Source organism: Ambystoma mexicanum, chromosome 5p (assembly GCF_040938575.1).
Source record: "Ambystoma mexicanum isolate Mex_15411 chromosome 5p, UKY_AmexF1_1, whole genome shotgun sequence".
NCBI lineage: Eukaryota > Metazoa > Chordata > Amphibia > Caudata > Ambystomatidae > Ambystoma > Ambystoma mexicanum.
In genome coordinates, this window is record NC_090930.1 from 23,246,065 (window position 1) to 23,262,694 (window position 16,630).

Below are 16,630 nucleotides of genomic sequence, written 5' to 3' on the forward strand. Positions count from 1 at the left end.
AACATACAATGCTGTATTAGGCTTTTAAACGTACACTAAGAAAATGACAACTTTAGGCAAATATTGTCACACACTTACTAAAAAAAGATGTATACATTCACCCTTACAAGAAAGGAAACACAGGATTCAATAACCGGTGTAAAACAGGCAAGTAGTATACATTCCCCCTTACAAGAAAGGAAACAGGATTCAATAACCGGTGTAAAACAGGCAAGTAGTATACATTTCCCCTTACAAGAAAGGAAACACAGGATTCAATAACCGGTGTAAAACAGGCAAGTAGTATACATTCCCCCTTACAAGAAAGGAAACAGGATTCAATAACTGGTGTAAAACAGGTAAGCAGTATACATTCACCCTTACAAGAAAGGAAACACAGGATTCAATAACCGGTGTAAAACAGTCAAGTAGTATACATTCCCCCTTACAAGAAAGGAAACACAGGATTCAATGACTGGTGTAAAACAGGCAAGTAGTATACATTCCCCCTTACAAGAAAGGAAACACAGGATTCAATAACCGGTGTAAAACAGGCAAGTAGTATACATTCACCCTTACAAGAAAGGAAACATGATTCAATAACCGGTGTAAAACAGGCAAGTAGTATACATTCCCCCTTACAAGAAAGGAAACAGGATTCAATAACCGGTGTAAAACAGGCAAGTAGTATACATTCCCCCTTACAAGAAAGGAAACACAGGATTCAATAACCGGTGTAACACAGGTAAGCAGTATACATTCACCCTTACAAGAAAGGAAACACAGGATTCAATAACCGGTGTAAAACAGGCAAGTAGTATACATTCACCCTTACAAGAAAGGAAACATGATTCAATAACCGGTGTAAAACAGGCAAGTAGTATACATTCCCCCTTACAAGAAAGGAAACAGGATTCAATAACCGGTGTAAAACAGGCAAGTAGTATACATTCCCCCTTACAAGAAAGGAAACACAGGATTCAATAACCGGTGTAACACAGGTAAGCAGTATACATTCACCCTTACAAGAAAGGAAACACAGGATTCAATGACCTGTGTAAAACAGGTAAGTAGTTAGATGCATAAATAAAGTTCAGTGGAATCACTTTAGAGTATCCATAAAACTGCTACCCAACACTTATTAAGTCCGGCCCCAAGTTTGTTTGGGGCCGTGTACCCTTAAGCCACCAGTTCCAAAGTAATACTTTACAGGACAGTTCAGTGTGCGATTGGACATTCAATGACATTCGTTATGATATAAAAGTTCAAAGGTGTAGGCTGCTCACTGAATCCCAGACATTAGGAAAGGCCTAGGAAGGGATTCTTGACCAGGCCTGCACCAACCAAAGTCAGGAAAGAGTGATTTAGGGACAGGACTTAACACCAAAGTAACCCTATGGCTAACATGGGGGAAAGGAGCAGATATGCTAACTTACACCCTATGACTAATTTCTCCAGAGACCACGGATGAGGCTCCGTATTCCACTGGAGATGCATTCGTCTGTCTGTGCGTGGTCTAGTCGAGGGATGCGCAGGGGTCACGGGTGCAAACGTCCTTTTCGGCGGTATTTAGTTTCGGTCAGTCGCTGTGCTTGAATTTCGGTTACACACATTCCAGCTGAACACCCTTATGAAGAAAAGATAAAGGCTTCTGTGGAGTAGGCAACCTCAGGACACCTCTAGGGAGCGAAAAAGATGGATTGCAAAGGGAGTCACCACGGTCAGGCAAAGACAGGCGATCTGCAATGGACAAAGGAGCAGGCTCTGCATGGCTTCTGTTGATGCAATGAGGATGACAAGGTGGGAGCAGGCGTCTTGTAGTACAAGCTGAAGATTCTCCATTTTCCAAGAATGCACTTCAACAGGCGACAGCTATAGCAACATAGCCCAAGGGAGAGCTGGTCGGTCCAGGGACACTTCAGAAGGCTCCGAAGGCAAGGATCCTTAAGCAGGGGACTGGGGGGGACTGGGAGGGACTGTTAGGTGTAGAGACTAGTTGTTCCCACCGGTCGAATGGTCAAAGCACAGGCGAGGGCCTTCTGGAGAACTGGACATCACTGGGACTTCTTGCTAGTCAGCTGCAGGAGTTGTCCTTTGGTCATCAGCAGGTTACACCTCTTCCTATGGTACTTGGCTCAAACGATGATCTGTCACATGGCTGCAGGTAGACACTTTTCATCCAAGATTTGGGCTGGGAGCTCAGCCAAGCCCACTAATTCTGTAAGAATCATAACCGTCCAAACTGGCAGTGGCTATCGAATCATGAATACAGGCATTCAGGCACCAGATGTGTACTGGGACCAGATAGTCCCAGCCTCCTCATCCGGACTCACATAAACTGCCTCTTTGGCCTGGAAAGCAGCAGCTTTCCCTGGAAAGGGCTTCTCATATAGGGTAATTCTGGACCGAGATGGCAGAAAGAAGGACAAAGAACAATGGGGCCAAATGACAGGCAAAATCGCCGTGGTCTAGACATATTACGGTGCTAGCCCTTTAAATAGCCAATTGCGATAAATGGAAAAGTGCACGGGTAAAAAGTATTAAACACGGTAGAAAAATATCCGCTGCCAGCAGCCCCATCCTATGCACATTGTAAATGTAACTAAACAGCCACCACAGGGAAAGCTTTAAGGATAATAAGTATTCTAACCGCACCTCCCGATTATAAGTTAGGAGCTGCAGTAAAAATGGTGGTAATTCCGTGACCGCCACAGTACAGGTTTGCTGCTGGGGGTTACCCGATTTCCCTCCAGCCAAGAGATGGGGGTTCAGGCCCCGGCTGGCAATTAAACAGTCGGTATTTCCCCCCTCGGGAGTCCTATGGGACTGCATGGAATATTTATTTATCATTTGTATTCAGTTCAAAGAACTTTTACAAAACACATCAATTATAAAGGAAAACATATGCACCAAAATGTCAATCACAATTACGAGTGCGAATACAGTTCAGTTACATTACAGGTTCCATATTTCAACACTGTTCCACATCCCACAGAGCCGTAAAACTAGCACATAAGTACCATACTGCCTGGCTACCAGATTAGCTTCGGTAAAATCTGGTAAAATGTGTTAAGTATATCAAAGTAATTTACAATTAAAAGACAATAAAAGTCCATTAGTGTTTCAAGCAGCCAAGCAGTAAACACTCAATATTGGAATAAATAGTGCAGCACTGTAATTCAAAGCGTACGGATGACTGCTCAGTTGCAGTCACCCTATGTAACTTAATTAAACTTCCATTGTGCACAGCGACTGGGATTCTTCAACAATCCTTTCCGTATTTGCGTCAGGTAATAGAACATCACAGGCGATACAAGACTATCCCGACTCTGTATTAATGCAGTAGTTCCAGAAATCATCTTGTTTTATCGCCTCGTAATCGCACATAAAGCTGCCCATTATTGACAGATACACTGGGCCAAGTAGTTTGCACTCAGTAAAAACATGCTTACGAGTTTCCAAGGCCCCGGGAACCATACCATATCCTGTCTGCCTCCGGTATCTTAAGCCTGGCGCCAAGAAATATTTGCAGGGGAGTTGGTTTGTCCGGAGTCTCAATAAAAAGGACTGCATTGCAGGGGCTGGGCATTGTCTCTGCTATCTCTGTGTTTGAAGATACATATGTGTAACATTAGCTGCCTACTTGTAACTAAGTAGGGTAGACGAGTGGGAATAGTTATTAATCCAATCCCAATTCCTCAGTTTAAACAGTTGATTTAATATATGGACCGCAGTGCCACGTTTGAAATCTGGGTACCAGCCAATCCCACCCTACAACCTGGACATCAATTTACCATATTCTGCTTCGCTTTACCTAGTGCAAGATCCATCTATGTCCCTTTATGTAGCCAGTAATTGACGAGGGCGGGAATTCACTTTTATATGCAATAACCCCTGTTTTACCATCAGTTGTCTCTTCAAAGAGACCTGCTCCAATTCCAATCGGAGATACTTTATGGGGGTAGAAGGGCTCAGCTCTAGTATGCACTTCCAAAAGTAACCTCTAGGCGGGCCAGTCACTTGAAGACGGCCATGCTCAGGGCCTCCAACCCATCTAGCACTATTGGGCAGAAACACTTAGTGTAAAGGGTGATTATTCCTTCTAATGAATAACCAGCAGTTTGTTTGGCAAATCTTTCTACCAGAAGGGTGAAGTGCCGAGCCTTTAAACCTTAGCCTGTTTAATTTCTGCAAAGACCCAATTGGCACTAATCTTCAGACCAAGGCAAGGGTACGAGTACACATATTCGAGGGTCCCTAAACTGGAAACAAAACTCGGGCGCTTAACCCTCTTGGATGAGATTATTATTACGTTCGTATTCCCCATGTTAATAGTTAGGTCATTCTCATTTGCATATCTAACTAGGGTATTAAACATAGCCCAAGCACCCGTGTATGTGTGGGTAAACATGACCACATCGTCTGCATGTAGCATGCATGTGACAGGGCAATTAGCAATTCTTTGGAAACATCCAGCCACTGGCTTAAAACACCTGGGGAGGTCAGCCATATACAGATTGCACAGGAATGGGGCCAGAGTGAAGCCCTGCTTAACCACACTAAAGGTCTGCACCAATTGGATCATGGCACCCTGATCATCCAAGCAGACTAACTAGGGTGTCTAGGTGCAGTCCCTTAAGGACATTCAAAAGCTGTGCAGGAGACCTCAATTTTTTCATTGTGGCCCACAGCTTCCCCGAAAGTCCACACAGATAACGTATAACGTGGACCCCCCCAATGGGCAGACACTTCATGAAACAGCACCTCCATGATCCTCGGGTTATGTAGGGTATTACATCCAGGGCGGAAACCAGTCTGAGTGAAGTGCAGTAGCTGTGTACTTTCCACCCAATTCTGCAAGGACCCGAGTGCAAATATGGAGACTTTCCCAGAGACATCCAAGAGTAACAGCAGCCTGTAGTTATCTGGTCCCCTGGCACTGACACAGACTGCTGCCACGAAGTTGGAATCAACTGCTCTGCACACTTTGTCATATAGAATCTTAAGTATTCCAGCTCACGTAGGGTTTTGCTTTAAGACAACATTAGCAAGGCCATTTGGCCCAGGGGCCCTAGAACTCTTACGTTTTCGTATAGTACTTTCAATGTTGTTTTCCCCAATTTCTAATCACCAACCCTTAAACATAAAATTGGGTGGCGATGCATCAACAGTGGTATCTCCTTTAGATAACCAATCCACTTATCTTCCTGTATGGGGGTTAAGTATCTTGGCTCCAAGATCTGCACTCGCCTTTGATAACACCACCCATATATTCTTGGGGTTACCACTACGTAGCGCCGTAAGCATACTTTGCCAATGTGTGTTTTGTAGAGAGCGTTTCCAACACCTAAGCCAATACTTATAGTCCCTTTTAATATATTTCACTCTTCGGGACATCATCCTCATCTGGGAATGTAGTACTTGGTACTGCCTTGAGAATGCTGCGTATTAATCGTTTGGCAAGTCGAATAGCATGGTCATATTTATTGGCATGCTTGGCACAGGAGGCGAGTGGCCCCCCGGCGCTTGAGCCAGTATTCTCTGCTATCTCCTTAGTCCACGCTTCTATATCATTAGGGCTAGGCAGTCCCAATCTCTTAGTGGCCTCACTTGGGAGGTCTGCAATGTACTTGCAATGTACTTGCCCACCTTATATATGTGTCTAGTGGTCCAACGTAGGCAGCTCTCCCGTGATTTGGCAACAGCCCAGCACCACCCATAGCTTACTGGCTAGTGTTTGGAGGTTAAAGGTAAGGGCTACAATATTGTGGTCGCTGCCATCATTAGCAATCACCCTGAGTTTAATGGCAGCCATGTGGCAGGGGTTATTCCCAAAATAATAATACAGCGTCGACTGGATTTTGTACCCAGCCCACATGTAGTTTCCTGGAATATCACCCCTAGTCCAGCCATTTAACATTGCGAAGTCCCAGGTTCTCGGGAACTTAATTCACTTCTTACCCTTTCCATTGCTTTTACCTTGCAACATTCTACATTGTTTGACCACATTTCTGCAAGGGGCACATGGCAGTTAATCTATGCACTTGGCGTTAAGGTCTCCTCCCAACAAGACAACAATCTACCGGGGATCCACTACTCACAGCTAGGGCCTCTTCAAGCAAGTCAAACATCTCCCCCATGTTACCCTGGCCCGGAGGCGAGTAGGAATTTATGGGCACACTCTTCCACTTCCCTCCGATAGAATCGGACTAAAGCTCGACCGCCAGGACATTGCCAACTGTCACTGGGAGCACACTGCGGGAGCAGATTTTATGGCTCACTCCAAAAACGAGAACACCAATGGAGCGTTCTCCAGGGCCTTTATTTGCAAAGGATTGGTAAAGGTGGAAACCATCCACCATTAAGGGACAGTCTAACCAAGTCTCCAGCAGCAGGAACCTTCCAGGCCCCCTCCCCCCGCAGCCAATAAGTGGCTGAACCCTCCAGTATTCCAGCTTGTGATCTTTAGGGGTCAATACGTCCCTGCCTGGAATCCCTCAGGGGCAGACTTTTCCTGGGGCATCTTCACCCAAAGTACAGCTGAAAAGCCTGGGGAAGTCTCCACAGGGGCCGCACGAGTAGAGGTAGCACCACCGTATTTGGCCAAGAACCTGTCAACCTGAACCTGTGGGCCCTCCCTATATGGGTCAAAGCCCCTAATGGAGGAATGGAGTTCACGACACACAGTTTCAAGCCTAAGGAGTACAAAACATCAGCATTCGAACACAATAGTGAAACAATAGACACTGTGGCAAATCGTATCAGAACCCAGTTGGTGGGGCTACCCCATTTGATTGAAAGTTATGATGGCAGCCGCCATTAGGCCCCCAGTCTTTCTTCCCCCTTTTTGTTTTTGACGCCACCTTACAAACGTTCCTGGTAAGTGCCGGGCAATGTAAACACGTCGACCTCAATAGCGTGTCACTACGTGCACCTAGTCTCCGGTCAGGTTTGGGCTTCATGTTACAGTATGAGTAGGCAGTGCAGACACTAGTATATCAACAGGCAGACGACCGCTATAAGTGGATCTTGATACACACTCTTGTGGAAATATACTGGCACACACGGCATAGACTTACTTTTTCTGATCCTTGCCACCCAGACAATCCAGCAAAGCCAGCATAGGCATCACTCGCCCTCAGCACCCACTCCAAGTGTACAAGTGACACTCTACTGGGCTAATGAGGCAGGCGGGCATTAGCAGGAAAGGTGAAGTGTAGTAGGCAGCAAGGAAAACTGCTTCTTGGACTGAGTTCTCTCCAGGCTGCATGTCTCAGGAACAGTGTGCAGCCAACCAGACACGCACCATTAAAAAGACTGAGGCATGCGTTGCTTACGGAGCCAGTAAGTAGGTGGGAATGGGAGGAAGTGAAGGGAGCCTAACTTTTCGCAGAGTGTGTCCAGCGGGGTGCAGAATGCACTCACTGCATCCGAGAGTGCTGAGAATCGCACACACTCAATCCTAGGTGCCGATTCAGAGTGACCTCCGGCGGCAGCCCACTGTGCCCCCAGCTGCCCTGCTTACCATCCGGAATCTGCCCCCCGCCGCGTGGCCCAGGCTGTGGAGCGGTCCACGGATCTTGGGTCTCAACTCCTAACACCACGAGCAAATGAGCAACACAGCAGCCTACATCACTGTTCCTCTGCTTAGAGGAAAGGGCCCAAAGGTTGCGGCAAACCGCACTGCATTACGCTCACAGCCGCTTCCGACACACCGCAAGCAATGCCAGAATTACTAGGATATCAAGCACCGGTAACAGTAGGTCAGTTTCCCGGTATCCCGCCGGAATTATCGGCGGGATACCGGGGAAACTACTAATGACCCACCCTAATCTCTTAATACTGAAAGTCTTATGAACTGATCAGTTTCCCCACATGAATGAGCAAACAAAAAGGGTAGTTAAGTAAAATGCTTTATTTACTCCACAAAGTCAGGTCAGAAGACTAAAAGCAAAAAGCAAGGGTGTCCCACAGAGGTTTAAGGGAGGAGAGCAGCAAAAAGGACATGTTTTCTAACAGTATACCACATGCCAAGGCCCTCCAGATTGCTGCCACCTCCAGTCAGCGTTTGTTCATTCCTTTTCATCACTGTCACTATGATTTATGACGTACCTGCCTCTACCTCGTCATGCTCTCAACCACTTCTTGGTGTTATCACCTCAGCTTTGCCTTCCGACACAGCCCCTACTACTGTAGCTGCCTCCTTCGACTTGCTGATCGCACCTCTTCTACTGAATCCACCTTTGCCTCCTTACTGATGCCAGCAGCTCCTGATATAATCACCTCCACCTTCATACAGTCAGCACCATCTGCTATAGGCATCCCGCCTCCTTACTGATGCCAGCAGCTCCTGCTATAATCACCTCCACCTTCATACAGTCACCACCATCTGCTATAGGCATCCCACCTCCTTACTGATGTCACCATCTCCTGCTACACCTTCGACTGAGCTGTAACCGCTCTACGTCTTCAAGCTCCTCCCTTTCTCAAGTCTCCAACATTTTCCCCACGTGAACCTTCTGCAAATCCACACTGCCAGACTGGGCTGTTTGGCTCTTATACGGAGACCACCCACTCCCAGAGTGGGAATCTGGGTGAGGGTCTTGCACCTGTGGTTTCCAATTGATGGAGGCCCGCATATAGCGGTTGCTACAAGCCTCTCCTGGGACAAGTTGAGGCGGATAGGGCCGGTTTAAATCTATACCAACCCTGGTTGAAATATTGAATTTCGTTTGTGTGTGTATTTAGGTTTGCATCCTTGGAGAGCTGTTAGGGACATATAGTTAAATACACCTCTGTATAGTTTGAGGGTGTAGGGTGTTTCTAATCCTGTTTCCATGCTCCCTATGAACAATAGAAACGCTCTTGCATGGATGGAGATAGGGACCAGACAATTCCAACCCCCATATCCACCAGGTCTCACACGCACAGGACCTTGCCTGTCAATCGAAGCCGGATCCTGCGATAGTGCATACCATATGTGGCACTTTCCAGACCAGAGACGGCAGGAAGGTAGCCAAAGGGCAAGGCTTAACACACTCACACTCAAAATGGCATTGAGGAAAAAAAGATGGTACATGGGAACGCAGTAAAAAAATAAAGGGAGCACAGTTCACCGATACCAGCCTGCCATAGGTAACTCAAAGAGGTAACAATAATATTACACAAGCACTTCATTGTAAGGTGATACATGCTATGGAATCATGAAAGGGGACACAGCCCTCCTGCACTGTAACCATAAAGGCTGACCAGTAGCCCCACGATAAATGAGTTGAGCAAGGTAAGTGAAGCAAGAATGCACTACCTACCTCCAGTCGACTAAAGGCGTAGCAAAATAGCAGGGGTTTCCATGGATGTCAATGGAAGGAAAACAAAGATACGGCCAGCTCCATCTTACCTCAGACAGAGTCTGCTGGCAAATATTCACAATCTCTTGAGCTGTCCGTGTGTACTGACTGTGGGACCCTGGAAAGAGAGGGTGGACGAGTGAGTATGTGCGTGTAGATGACACAGCAAGAAAAAAGAAAGTTAGTGAGCGAGCACACAATTGCTTGATGGGAGAAAAGAGACAAGGAAAATAGCACAGATGAGAAAAGCAAACCACTGTCAGCATTTATTCTTGGTCCAAATCGGAAACTATCGCCCGTGCATCACCAGTTTCACTAGTACTACACTAGCAAAGCTTTCCTAAACTGGCTAGTGGGAATACAGAAAATGACCTCTTGCTTTCTCCCGGGGGAGGTAGTGTGTGCAAAATCACGTCTAAATTATTATACACCATCACTGTAGATTGCACCAAAGTAGTCGAGTGAAATCTTCTGAGGCTTGTGTTCAAGACCCTAGATCACCCCTCTGTTCTCAGCACACTCACGGTACATTCCAGGAGTTCTTAGCCCGCCACGCAGGTGCCCAGTGAAAGTATTGCCAGCATAAAACACCCCCACAACAATGTCACCAGCGCAATTGTTTCCATGAATACTTCAATTTAAATACTGAAGGAAAAAACACCCAGCACAAACCAAATGTTAGGCCTGCAGTTATAATAAAATACATTTTGCAATTCCTACATTAAAACATTTTGCCAAAATAGCTGGGAGGGCGCTCTAGGGAACTCCGTCCAGTAATGTACCTTGCAGTGCTGCGTGTAGTCATGTCATTCTCATTTTCTTTCCACAGGTACTTAGAAGAAAGCAATCAACTACAGGGGACGTCAGTGGAGACCCAGAAAAGGGATCCATTGGAGGGTTCGAGACCCAGCAGAGGAGAATCAGAGCAGAGTTCATCACCAATGTCCACCAGTGGGGAAACGCGGTAGAAGGGGACCGGCAGAACCCAGCTACCAAAGACCCCTGGGGAGAGTATCTTTTGAGTAACCTGCCATCCTAGGGCGCAGAAGTACGTACTTACATTGTTTGCTTTGCGACAAGGTCAGCAAGCTGACCCTGTCAAGCAGGGATGGGGATCCCACTAAGCCTGTGTTGGGACGACAACCAAGGTGGAAACCACAGTCATTCCAACCCTAGAGGGGGAGGGTCCCAAACCCTTTGCCATCTTATAGTGAAAGTTTGCTTGCATACAGTAGCACTGACATTGCCATCTTGCCTTTTTTCACAAGATGCTGGATATTTACGGTCTATTTTTTTCTGGGAAACTACCTCGGAAAGCATTATCCGTAAGAGAAACATTGCCAGACAAACCTAAGTCAACCCGAGTGACCTGGAGGCTGAACACAGCAACTTAGCAGAGAAGAGGGGCTGTGCAATCCAGAGTAAGCTGAGGGCAGCGTGCACACAGAGCACTTCAAGGACATTGGGTTTACCTGGGGGAGAGCGGTAGAATGGTGCAGCATCGAAAAATGTAGATGGACAGGCCTACAAGGCTCGCACACGAACTTGGCTATAAGCACCACAACTCACCATTGTGGGCACTATTGCAAAACCTCAGCAGCCCGACACACGTTTGTATCTTTTGCTGTTTGCACTACCACACGGGATGGGCGAACAGCGAAAGATTGGTCCGCTGAACCAGCGGGGAGGGATGGCCAAAGGGAAAGAGGGCACTGTAATAGAAGATCTGGGAGACAGGATGTTGTGGGTTGGTTGGGAGACATCAGAGGAGGTGGACTCCGAGACCAGGCAGAGCAAGGAACGTACAGAGGAGCGTGGAGGATTAACCCAGCATGGTGAAGTACTGTTATGTGAGAGGAAGTGGTACTGGAAGTGAATTTTAGTGTGTATGAGTGGAGTGGTAGGCGAGAGTAGCAAGTGAATGAGGTGGTGACAGGGGAGGTGAAATGAAAGGGTGGAAGGAGTTGTAGTGGCATGGAGAGGGGAGAGTAGTGGTGGTGTTGAGAGGGGCAAATAGTGTAAGGGAGAGTAAAAGTGGTGCATAGACCATAGACTGCAAACGCAGAAGGTGATGGACACATCCTCATTTAAGTCCATCACCACTGAGGATATGAATACTCTGCGGCTTAGTATAAAGCAGACATCTTGTGCTGAAAACTTTTACGATCTAAATTGATTCTGGAAAATAAGGCCATCTTCTGCCCATTCTTTACAAAGATGGTGAAGGCATCGTTTAGAGATAACAGAATTCCAGAAGTCATTAAAACGGTTACAGTGTCAACACTAGCCAAAAAACCAGGTATTGATCAGAAAGATCCAGGCAACCTCTGCCCGATTACAAACAAAGTCATGGACAAGGCGGCTGCTCAACAGTTACAGGCCTTTGTAGAAACAAACAACCTTCTCCATAACAGTCGGGGTTCAGAAGGTCACACAGTACTGAAACAGCTTTATTAGGCCTTCAATCATATATGCTCAGTATCATGGACAAGGGGGGAGTGGGTTTGCTGATGCTGCTGGACCGCTCAGCCGCGTTCGATTTGCTAGACCACCATCAGCTTGAACGAGCATTAGAACACTCAGGTAACTGTTCCAAAGAAGCCATCAGCTGGGTGATTTCATTCTTATCGGATCGAAAATCAAAAATCCCTATTAATTGTGGAGTACAACAGGGTGCTAGTTTATCCCCCTGTTGTTCAATTTGTACCTGAGGTGTCTTTGCACATTGCTGGAGGAATTCGGAGCTTACTTTACCAACTTTGCTGATGAAACTCAGGTTGTGGTAGAACTGAGTGGGTGTTATGACACTGATAACATCAGAGTGAGGAGATTGTAACATTATCGCTACCTGGATGAAAGACAATTGGATATGTCTAAATGGGTGTAAAACTGAACTAACGATCTTTGGGTCATAGCAGGAACGGGCTAAGCTTGACCAAAAATACACTGCATTCAAGATCAAAAACACCCTCATCCAGGTATCAGATAAGGTCAAAACACTGGGGCTATACATGGAAACATCCCATGGTGCAGAAGCTAATATGACAATAATCTAAACCACAACTGCCAATATTATTTGAGGCTCTTAAGAGGTATCAGACCGTACTTGAGCGAAAAGATAAGCGCGATTATCGCATGGGCAATTATACTATCGAGGCTCGGTTACGGGAACGCCCTCTTGCTAGGAGCAAGCAAAAGCTGCATAGGTAGATGCCATTCTAAACAAAATAATGCAGTAAGAATTGTGAAACAAAAGGACAGAAGCGAGCATGTCACAGTCGATAGGAAAGCCTTGCAATGGCTAGCAGTAGAAGACAGGATCATCTTCAGAACTATGACCCTGGTACATCGTTGCCTATTTGGTCAGGCACCTGTCTACTTGAGGGAACAAATTGTTCATTACACCCCAGGCCGGTCGCTAAGTCTCAAGGGAAAATTGCATGTACCCAAGCTAAAAGAGCAAATGGAAGGGGGAGAGAGTCAGAAGAGGGGGGAGAGAGAAGGAAGAGGGGGGAGAGAGAAGGAAGAGAGCGAGAGAGAAGGAAGAGCGAGAGAGAAGGAAGAGAGAGAGAAGGAAGAGAGCAAGAGAGAAGGAAGAGAGCGAGAGAGAAGGAAGAGCGAGAGAGAAGGAAGAGAGAGAGAAGGAAGAGAGCAAGAGAGAAGGAAGAGAGCTAGAAGGAATAGAGAGAGGATGAAGAGAGAGGAGGAAGAGAGAGGAGGAAGAGAGAGGAGGAAGAGAGGGAGAGAGAGAAGGAAGAGGGGGAGAGAGAGAGAAGGAAGAGGGGGAGAGAGAGAGAAGGAAGAGGGAGAGAGAGAGAGAAGGAAGAGGGAGAGAGAGAAGGAAGAGAGAGAGAGAAGAGAGAAGGAAGAGAGAGAGAGGAGGAAGAGAGAGGGGAGGGAGAGAGAGAGAGGAGGAAGAGAGGGAGAAGGGAGAGAGAGAGAGGAGGAAGAGAGAGGAGGAAGAGAGGAGGAAGCGAGAGAGGAGGAAGAGAGGGGAGGAAGAGAGGGAGGAGGAAGAGAGGGAAGAGCGAGAGGAGGAAGAGAGGAAGAAGAGAGAGGAGAGAGGAGGAAGAGGGGGAGAGAGGAGGAAGAGTGGGGAGAGAAAGGAGAGAGAGGAGGAAGAGGGGGGAGGAAGAGGGGCGAGAGAGGAGGAAGAGAGAAGGAAGAGAGAAGGAAGAGAGAAAGAAGAGAGAAAGAAGGAAGAGAGAAAGGAGGAAGAGAGAAAGGAGGAAGAGAAGGTAGAGAGAGAGATGGATGGAAGAAAGCGAAGGACGAGAGAGAGAAGGACGAATGCGAGAGAGAAGAAAGATGAAGATAGAGACAGCGATCGAGATAGCAAGAGAGAGAGGAGGAAGAGAGAGGAGGAAGAGAGAGGAGGAAGAGAGAGCGAGAGGAGGAAGAGAGAAGGAAGAGAGACGTGGAAGAGAGAGAAAGAGGCAGAAGAGAGAGAGAGAGAGGAGGAAGAAGGGGGAGAGAGAGGAGGAAGGGGGGGTGAGAGAAGGAAGAGAAAGAGAAGGAAGAGAGAGAGAGAAGGAAGAGAGAGGGAGATAGAGATAGCGATAGAGCACGAGAGAGATAGCGCAAGAGAGATAGCGCAAGAGAGCTAGAGAGATATCCCAGAGAAAGTAAAGTGAAATTGACTTTACTAGTCTTTCCAAATTCCTAGACCCAGCACACACTATCTTACAATAGAGTGCTGGAGGGGGTACCTAGTATTCCCTATGTCTAGAAATTCATGTAGCAGTCAAATGCTACCCTTTCCTCTCGAAATGGCTGGTGGCAGTGGTTTTACAACAAACTACCATGATTTTTCCCGACCACGAACACCGGTTGCGTTAAATCGCGGGAGGCATGTTTTTCAAGATGGCAGCGGAGCCCCCTTTGTTTAAACAGGTCCCGGTCTCCTTTTTTCACCATTTCGTTTTGGAAATGTTCTTCTAGAGTTAGTCTCTACGTGCCAAACCAGGTTTGGTCCCTTTGTTCCTACACCTTTGGCGGCCTTCAGGACTGAAGATCGCCTCTGGCGCCCGAGGAGTCTGGGGTGGGCAAGAAGTGAGGGAGGTGCCCGAAACTCCCTGTGCTTAGTCTCCTAGCAGACCCAGATGCACTCTGACGTGATTGGCTGGCTGACTGTCCGGCAAGGACAGCCACCCTGCTGGGTGAGTGGCAGCTAGGCTGGAATGAATGGGAGGAAACTGGATAAAAGGCAAGTCTCTTGGCTTGGAAGGCATAGTCGAACACTGGAACGAAAGAACCGAAGACGAGCTGCAAGCAGACGGCTGCTGCAACTCCTGGACCGTTGTATTTGCCCATTGAAGCCCTGCTGCAGGTCTGAATCGCCAAGTTCATCTGGACAGAGAAGCCCTTCAAGGACGACTTCATCCTTTGAGTTGGTGGGACCAATCAACTCGTAAGCCACCTGGATACCATTCTTGGAGCTGGTTGTATTTTCCTCAGAGTGCTGCAGGAAACCGAATAGCCAGGGAGAAGGACACCAGTTTGTGTGCTTGACTATAGCTACCAGAAATGGACATTTGCCTTTGCCAGCTTTTTGACCAGTCCCTGTTCAGTGCAGGAGTCTCCTGACGTCCTCCCTCTTGTCCCCACGACTGAGGCTCAGGAACATCAAGATCTGCAGTAACTGCCAGGAACAGACGTCTTCAGCTGCATCTTTTTCTTCATTTTAAGGTACTGTGAAAACCCGACAGAGAGAACTTGCCTCTCCCTGCGAAAGTGCTTGAAACTTTGCCAACTTGCAGGCCTAGTCAGCTTGTGACTCAACATATGAATCTTTCTTTTACGAACTACTTCTGAGAACTTTGGCAAAGACCTTTCCGTTTAACTTCCAGAACTGCTTTATCTTATACAAGACTTTGGCCCATTGACTTTGGCCTACCTATTGCATACAATCAACTCATCTGGTGAACTCAAACTATTTGCACTGTTTAAGAGTAACTGTAATATTCGTTTTATTAACTTATGCCTTTTTGCTTCTACTTCAAATGCTCCAAATGCCATTTTGCTCCTCCTTCAAAGTAGTTTAAATGCCTCAGAACCTGATATTGTGAAGTATTGAAGTATATTTTTATGTAATATAGATTGAATGTTTTATAACGGACTGTGAAATAAATAAATAAGTGTTTTACCAGGAAACCTTGAGTATAAGTGTCTATTTGAATAGTTGTAATTATAGACCTCTGTGTAACATCCTTACAGCTCACATTCCCTCTTGAGATAAGCCTGGCTGCTCAGCTCGCTACAACAAACGGTGTAGTACAGACTTATACCAAAGGTTGGTTTTGCTTACACCTGTAGTCCTAGTTGTGTGTAGTGGTCCCAAAGGGTACTGCATCCAAACTTTTCCTAACAGCCATCTTCGCTTATGACAGGGGTAAACTCCCTGCCAGATATCATAACAAGTTCGAGACCTGCTGAATAATGGGAAGACACTGAACGAACAAAGAAGTCAATGAGATGCTGGTCCTGGTGCAGTTAATTGACTCACTGCCTCCGGGTCTACAAAATGTTGTCTGGCAAACTCATGAGCCCAGTTTTGAAAAGCAATTCAAACTGAGAATTCTCACCAAAGGGCCAAGTACTCATGGGAAATGATCCTGTGGCCAGAATGGGTTGGCAAACTAAAGACGAGAACCCCAAGAAGATAAGAGTGTCCGACTCAAAGGAAATCTAGTTTGGTTTCACCAGCTGAGGTCTACCCTCCTACCCGATGTAGGGAAACCTGGGAAAGAGCCTAAAGTGCTATGTTAGTGGGAAAGCCATGTAAATTAGGGTCAGGACACCCAGAGTTCCAACCTAGTGGGAAAGAAATCACACTGAACTATGTGCCGAAGAGCTAGAAGATCCTGAATACCTTGCCGACCGTTTTCCGATGATGAAGAGGAACTGAAATCCGACCCATGGACAGTACATACTACAGGATTCGATTGATGAAGGTCAAGGGAAAATATTATTCCTGTCTTTCAGATACACGCTTTTAGATCAGATTGTCAAAAAAAGCTGGAATGGAATAACCAAAGTTAGGTGAATGTGTTGATCTTACTTACCCCACACCCCCAATCCGATTTTCCTAGGTGACTGGGGGGCGCTGGAGGTAGGTTTTCCTGCTGTTGGATCCAGGAGAAGATGCCCAGGAGCTGTGGGTGCAAGGATTCTTCTGCTCGATTCCAGTAGCAGAGTGCAACCCTTTGTGAAGAAGAAGAAATGCAAAAAGCACCGATGCAGACCTCTTCAGTACACTTCACCAAACGGCGGAAGGTGAGCTCCAGTGACCGCTAAAGCACACG

At 46.7% G+C, this 16,630-nt stretch overlaps 1 protein-coding gene across 5 annotated transcripts in view; it reads right to left on the reverse strand.

Annotated features, from left to right (window-relative positions):
• TAF1 (TATA-box binding protein associated factor 1) overlaps window positions 1-16,630 on the reverse strand; it is a 1,380,965-nt gene that overhangs the window by 188,571 nt on the left and 1,175,764 nt on the right. For all 5 annotated transcript variants that reach the window (XM_069612352.1, XM_069612355.1, XM_069612353.1 and 2 more), the window contains exon 34: window positions 9,377-9,444. In XM_069612352.1, the coding sequence (XP_069468453.1) occupies window positions 9,377-9,444 (68 nt within the window). The remainder of the gene's footprint in view (window positions 1-9,376; window positions 9,445-16,630) is intronic.